General features: G+C 30.9%; 2 protein-coding genes across 2 annotated transcripts; one reads left to right on the forward strand and one right to left on the reverse strand.

Moving 5' to 3' along the window:
• The first annotated feature begins 417 nt into the window (after window positions 1-417).
• On the forward strand, window positions 418-6,094 carry LOC114878408 (DNA polymerase delta catalytic subunit). The gene is made up of 14 exons (XM_046285398.1): window positions 418-515; window positions 658-693; window positions 942-1,053; window positions 1,120-1,292; window positions 1,363-1,622; window positions 1,704-1,927; window positions 2,008-2,174; window positions 2,250-2,495; window positions 2,575-2,877; window positions 2,955-3,425; window positions 3,495-3,901; window positions 3,975-4,628; window positions 4,715-4,835; window positions 5,930-6,094. Exons 1-13 carry the CDS (start codon window positions 465-467, stop codon window positions 4,809-4,811), a joined length of 3,201 nt encoding a protein of 1,066 aa, XP_046141354.1. The 5' UTR covers window positions 418-464; the 3' UTR covers window positions 4,812-4,835; window positions 5,930-6,094.
• On the reverse strand, window positions 4,854-7,168 carry LOC114878414 (ADP-ribosylation factor-like protein 1). Its single transcript, XM_029192220.2, has 5 exons — window positions 7,014-7,168; window positions 6,784-6,883; window positions 6,425-6,541; window positions 6,223-6,334; window positions 4,854-6,068 (listed from the first exon to the last, which is right to left on the reverse strand). The coding sequence occupies exons 1-5, from the start codon at window positions 7,015-7,017 to the stop codon at window positions 5,859-5,861; spliced, it is 543 nt and encodes a 180-aa protein (XP_029048053.1). The 5' UTR covers window positions 7,018-7,168; the 3' UTR covers window positions 4,854-5,858.
• Window positions 7,169-7,293: the final 125 nt, after the last annotated feature.

Genomic DNA, 7,293 nt, shown 5'->3' on the forward strand with positions numbered 1-7,293 from the left:
ATAACGTTACAGAACCTGCTTATTTAGTATGTATTTTAGCTCAAATATTTCGCGCGAAGTCGGTTGGTTAAGTGTGAAAACCAAGATGAATAGGAAAAAGTTTTCAACACCTTCTGCTGACAAAAAGGCCAAATAGGGTAAACATTTGTAAAATATTTACTGTAACCTATTTCATTTCTTATGTAGAAATTTATATTCACATCTTTATGCGATAAACACTAAGGGAATATTTCTCCTAATAATAAGTCTAATGCTAATATCAAAATAATTTTCATTAACATGTACGCTAGAAATGAAATAAGATCAATCAATGTTACTTTAATTATCAATCTTGCTTGGGCTATTAACTTTCCATTGATTTTTATTTTTTTATACTAGTTAATTTTCGTTTTATTATTACATTAATTAACAGGGATGATGACGATGATGATTTACCTGGTTCATTTGAAGCTGAATTGGCTACTATGGATGAAATGGAAGATGATATTGGTGATGTGACTCAATTTGTTGAAGAGGTATACGTAAATTGAATAAATAACTTGGTATTTTTATATAATTATTATCAAACTTTATGTATTATTGATTAACATAAATTAATCGGTGTAACATTAGACCTATCTAAGATACATATTATTGATCGGTATTTCATTATTCTAGCCAGCTGATGTTAGATTAAATGATAAGCTATTCAGAGTGAGTTAATACCTATTGTAAAAATATATTCATTTCAATATGTTTGCTAAATATTTCATGCTGAATTCATTTGCAATTCATGTTTCTGTATGAATTTTATTGTAGTTCATAATGATGGCTTAATAAATGTTTCATCCTTTCCCCTGCCTAATGCTTTATTTAATGTCCTTCATATTGTTCTATTGTTTCTAACTGATATTTGGTATGCAAAATATTAGTAATAAAAATAACTAAATTATTTCTTTTAGGGTCCTGAACAAGAGAACATATCTTCCAGATGGAGTAGACCTTCTCCTCCAGACTTAAATCCAGAGGAAGATGCTTTAATTTTCCAACAAATAGAGATTGATCATTATAATGGTAAAAATTACCACAAAGATGACTGAAATAAGTAAAAAAATAGTCTAAGATCTTATATTTATTTAGGTGCACCATTGGTTGGAATGCCAGGTAGTACAATACCACCTGTACCTATAATGAGAATGTATGGAATCACAGAGCAAGGAAACTCGGTTTGTTGTCATGTTCATGGATTTAGTCCATATTTGTATGTTACAGCACCACCCAAATTTACAGACAGCCATTGTAACAGATTTAAGGTACATACATAATCCTGAAGATCACTAATACTAACATTGTCTAAACAATTTATTTCAATACATTTTTCAGGATGCTTTAGATAAGGCTATATTAAAAGATATGAGATCAAATACAGAGAATATTCAGATAGCTGTTTTAGCTGTTGAAAGAGTGTACAGACAAACCATGTATGGTTACACAGGGGATGAAAAATCATTATTTTTAAAAATTACAGTTACATTACCAAAATTAATAGCACCTTGCAGGCGATTGCTTGAAAAAGAAAACATTTTTCCTGAATTTGATCATACGTACCGTGATTTTGAGAGCAATATTGATTTTGATGTAAGGTATGTGCAATAAATCTAATCGAAATTTACGATTTCTTTATGCTTAAGAGCCTTTTAAATGCATTGTCATGTCTGTTTAAGATTCATGGTCGACACGTCTATTGTTGGATGTTCCTGGATTGAACTTCCATCAAAAGTTTGGAAATTGCGTGGTGGTCATGGGCACGATTTACCATCGATTACAAGATGCCAAATAGAAGCAGATGTTGCATGGGATGCTTTCATTTCTCATTCACCAGAAGAATGGTCAAAGATCGCACCATTTAGAATACTCAGTTTTGATATCGAATGTGCTGGAAGAAAAGGTGATCAGTTGTTTTCCATAAACATTCTTTTTATTTTATACAACATGATATTACATAATTGTCTAAAATTTGGTGTTTAGGTATTTTTCCTGAACCAAATCACGATCCTATTATTCAAATAGCTAACATGGTAATAAAACAAGGAGATTCAGAACCATTTCTAAGAAATATTTTTACACTTGATACATGCGCGCCAATTATTGGTTGTCAGGTTCTAAGTTTTGATAAAGAACAAACGTTGTTAGAGGTATAAACACATTCAGGATTACATCATTCGTTAGAAATAATTTAATGGGTACAAATTATATTGCATTTTCTGTAGAAATGGGCTGAGTTCGTGAGACAGTTAGATCCTGATATTTTTACAGGATATAACATAAATAATTTCGATTTTCCATATTTAATTAATCGAGCACAACACCTTAACGTGAGGAATTTTAATTTCCTTGGACGAATAAAAAATATAAAGTCTGTAGTCAAAACGAAAATAATTCAAAGTAAACAAATGGGTCGTCGTGAAAATAAATCTGTCAACTTTGAAGGAAGAGTTCCATTTGATTTATATTTGGTAAAAATAATGTTATGTTAGAACGCTGTTTAAACATTAATACAAGATAACAGTTTATAATTATGTTTTTTTCTTGTAGGTATTAGTCAGAGATTATAAATTAAGATCTTACACTTTAAATGCTGTCTCTTACCACTTTTTACAAGAACAAAAAGAGGATGTTCATCACAGTATTATTACAGAATTACAAAACGGAAATTCGCAGACACGTCGAAGGCTTGCTGTTTACTGTTTAAAGGATGCATATTTACCGCTTAGATTGCTGGACAAACTAATGTGCATATTTATTTACATGGAAATGGCTAGGGTTACTGGAGTTTCTATAGCTAGTTTGTTAACCCGAGGGCAACAAATAAAAGTTGTTTCACAGTTATTGAGAAAGGTTGACAATAGTAATAAATATACATGTATAGCTATTATTATGAATTATAAAATTGTATTACATGTACGGAATTTTAGATCCGGGAACAAGATTATCTGATGCCAGGCTATCAAAGTCAAGGTAGCGAAGACCAGTTTGAAGGTGCAACAGTTATAGAACCAAAACGTGGTTACTATAAGGATCCAATTGCAACTTTGGATTTTAGTTCTCTATATCCCAGTATTATCATGGCACACAATTTATGTTACACAACATTATTAAATCGCGAATCACAAATCAAACATAAAGTCGACCCTGATGATATAACTAAAACCCCAAGTAATTCAATGTTTATTAAAGCTAACGTTAAAAAAGGAATTCTTCCCGAAATTTTGGAAAATTTGTTGTCGGCTAGAAAAACAGCAAAAGCTCAATTGAAAAATGAAACTGATCCGCTGAAACAAAAGGTCTTAGATGGTAGGCAATACGCTTTAAAAGTATCAGCTAATTCTGTATATGGTTTCACTGGTGCCCAAGTAGGAAAATTACCATGTTTAGAAATATCTGCCGTAAGATTTTACTATCTTAATTTCTTCTAATACCGATGCATTCTTTTATAATGACAATAACATTTTCAGAGTGTTACCGCGTATGGACGGGCTATGATAGAACGGACAAAACAGGAAGTAGAAGATCACTATTGTACTTCGAACGGATATGAAAACAATGCTGTGGTCATATATGGTGATACTGATTCTGTCATGGTTAAATTTGGTGTTGAAACGATAAAAGAAGCCATGGAACTTGGAAAAGAAGCGGCAGAATACGTATCCGGAAAATTCCTTAAACCAATAAAATTAGAATTTGAGAAAGTTTACTTCCCATACTTATTAATTAATAAAAAGCGATACGCCGGTCTGTATTTTACTTGTCCAGACAAATATGATAAAATGGATTGTAAGGGTCTTGAAACTGTTCGAAGAGATAATTGCCCATTGGTAGCAAACATGATGAATACTTGCTTACAAAAATTACTTATCGACAGGTAATTAATTGTCGTATCTTTAATATTGTTTACTTTAATGAAACATAATTATTATTATTTTGTTTTTTAACAGAAATCCTACTGATGCCTTAAATTATGCAAAACAAGTTATAAGCGATCTCCTTTGCAATCGTATCGATATTTCCCAGTTGGTAATTACAAAAGAATTAACCAAAACAGATTATACCGCTAAACAAGCGCATGTTGAATTAGCTGCAAAAATGAAGAAACGAGATACAGGAACAGCACCAAAATTGGGAGATCGTGTTCCATATGTTTTCATAAAAGCTGCTAAAGGAGCACCAGCTTATCAAAAAGCAGAAGATCCAATCTATGTATTAGAAAATAACATTCCTATAGATACTAACTATTATTTGGAGAATCAACTATCTAAACCTCTTGTACGTATTTTTGAACCTATTCTCGGTGAGAAAGCTGAATCGCTACTTCTGAAAGGAGACCATACTCGAACAAAATCCGTTGCTACATCAAGAGTCGGTGCTCTTTCCGCTTTTACGCGTAAGAAAGAAGTGTGTTTAGGTTGTAAAGCTGTTTTAGCTCCGGAAAGAGAAAAAATGGCTTTATGTACTCACTGTGAATCTAAAGAAGCAGAAGTTTTTCAGACTGAATTGTATGTTGGTAGGAAATTAGAAGAAAAATTTTGCAGATTGTGGACCGAGTGTCAAAGGTGTCAAGGTAGTCTTCATCAAGAAGTAATATGTACAAGGTTTGTTTCATAGTATAATTAACATTTACGTTTCTACGAGGTCAGACATTTTTTTTTCTTTACATTATTGTACCTTTCTTTTCTAGTCGTGATTGCCCCATATTTTACATGAGAAAAAAGGTTCAGATGGAATTAGATACCCAAATCAAACGAATCGAAAGGTTCGGAAATCCACAGTGGTAGAATAATAACCAGGAAAAATGTCAGGTACGCTTACACTTTGCATTTAATATTTGTGGAATATTTATTATGAAATAGTATTTATACCAATTGTAAATACATAAATTAATTATCAAATTTCATTACACTATTAAAAGATGTATTTGAACAATCTATTTAAATATTATTCATTATTATTTGGTATTCAAATTAACTAATTTTTCTAATAAATAAAAATTAACAACGTGTATTTTACTGTTTTCTTTTTATATATATATATATATATAAATTTTAAATGAATGCCACTTAAAATACTAATCTCATGTCTGTTCGGCAGTAGTAAATTTTTCCAATTTTATGTAACAAATTTATAGTGGTATTCAAGATATTGTGCTTTAATTATAAGTCAGATTTTCTTGCCTCTATATTATGTTTCTTATAAAAAAGGATATTTTATATATAAGTGTCTTACATTATATGAACGAAACTAAATCAGTTACACATATTTACATAATTATTCACAGAGTATGCCAAACTATTGACATATTAAATGATTTCCAATTTTACTGTAATGTCTATGAATGATTGCCTCGGCCAATGGTGTAATAAAAGTAATATATTTTTGATAATGTACAGTATACTTTTCATTGCTAGTTATAATAATGATTTTGTAATTTGTTATAAAATTGATTAGAAACTGATGGTATATGTATTACTTTGCGCACAAACAAAATTCGCTTGTCCAAAAATTCGTGTTACGTCATTAAATAATAAAAACTACATTATAATGATGTTAAAACGATGTCTGATGCCGATATCTATATTCATTTTATTAGAAGTTTGTAAAAAGATAAAAGTTTTAATTTACTTTTATTTCTTGCATCACATTGTGTAAAGTATGATAAATTATAGGATAGATTTTTTATGGAATTCGTAATGGTATTTAAAATATAATTATAATAAATAAACAAAATGTTGGGCCCAGGCTTTGCACGGGCTATTCGAAGTGACAGTCGTATGACTAGTCTTCTTAGTAAGGCTTAGGTAAAAAAATGTTTTTAATAATGTTAATCATTTTCTACTTTGCAGCGCATTCGATAACCAGTCCATTGCTTGATCAAGTCCTTCACCTTTTGTTGCAGATGTTTTGAAGATTTGAAAGGTTCTGTTTTTAAGAGCATCTAACCCAAGTGCCTGATGTACCTCTGCAACGCTTAGGCACCCTGCCATGTCCTGTTTATTTGCCAAAACTACTAAAATGGCACCTTGTAATTCTTCTTCCTAAGAATATATTAATATTAATTTAATTCACTTTTAGAATTATGAATGAATTGTACATTTCTAAAATATTGTAAGCATTGATGTTTGTATAGCTACCATTCGATTGAAAGTTTACTAAATTTTTAATTTTATATCAACAGCAGGAAATACTCACTCTTAGCATATAAATTAATTCATCTTTTGATATGCCTATCCTATCTTTGTCAGCTGAATCAACAACATAAATTATTGCATCTGTGTTAGAGTAATAACACCTCCAATACGGTCTATAAATTTAAAATACATTGGTAACTTTTAAAGGCATCATACCAGTCTTGAAGATTAAACTACGCATATGCATAGTATATGGATCATACCTTATACTAGTTTGACCTCCAAGATCCCACACTTGGAATTTTAAATTTTTATATGTAACCTGTTCTACATTAAATCCTATTGTAGGTATTGTTGTAACCACCTCACCTACCTGCAACCTAACATACATAACATCTAAAATAGTTTTTACTATGTAAAATTCAACAATGACATCAAGTTATACTTAATTTTTGGTTATAAAAGTCAATAGATTAATGATATTTGAACATTCAAACAAACATAAATAAGACAGTAATTATGACGTAATGCACGTCATGCAAGGTATATATATATCTATATATATACATGTCAAAATATAAACTGTCAAGTGAAAGAGGGAACTTGTCAATATGCAGCCAACCTGTACAAGATTGTGGTTTTCCCGGCACCATCTAAGCCCAGAATTAAAATTCTCATTTCCCGACTTCCAAGCAAGTTACGAAAATAACTTAATAATCCTCCTAGAAATATGAAAATATAAAAGTTATAACGAGTTGCCTGCGGATCGCGTAGTATTTATATTCGCTTGATAGATTCGGTGATTTCTGAAACGTGTACATACATATATTAGAAAATAATCGTATAACTTACCCATATTGATAACGTGTTATATCCAATTCATATAGTATAAATTAAAGTTTATTGTCAAATACGATAACCACAATTGTATCTAAGTAACCGGGGCGCACACCCCTTTAACTGTCCACCGATACAATTCGCTTCAGAGATCACTTGCTGACTTGTATCGTTATTCGAACTTGCGTGAAGTTTGTTCCTTTTCTTGCGCCTTCGATATACTAACTAGTGCACAAATTACTATATTCAGGAAGACATTTTTCCATATCACCTGCCTTTCAAATATATTTACGCG

This window comes from Osmia bicornis, chromosome 4 (genome assembly GCF_907164935.1).
Source record: "Osmia bicornis bicornis chromosome 4, iOsmBic2.1, whole genome shotgun sequence".
In the NCBI taxonomy this organism is placed as follows: Eukaryota; Metazoa; Arthropoda; class Insecta; order Hymenoptera; family Megachilidae; genus Osmia; species Osmia bicornis.

Bases quoted from the DNA above. Each gene is read 5' to 3' on its own strand.
- LOC114878408 (XM_046285398.1), top strand. From the start codon at position 465: ATGGATGAAATGGAAGATGATATTGGTGATGTGACTCAATTTGTTGAA. The intron at 694-941 runs GTGAGTTAATAC...TATTTCTTTTAG, and splicing joins TAAATGATAAGCTATTCAGA to GGTCCTGAACAAGAGAACAT. The intron at 1,928-2,007 runs GTGATCAGTTGT...TTTGGTGTTTAG, and splicing joins CGAATGTGCTGGAAGAAAAG to GTATTTTTCCTGAACCAAAT.
- LOC114878414 (XM_029192220.2), bottom strand. The intron at 6,542-6,783 runs GTTGGCTGCATA...TATGTATGTTAG, and splicing joins AAAACCACAATCTTGTACAG to GTTGCAGGTAGGTGAGGTGG. The intron at 6,335-6,424 runs GTATGATCCATA...TTAAATTTATAG, and splicing joins GGAGGTCAAACTAGTATAAG to ACCGTATTGGAGGTGTTATT.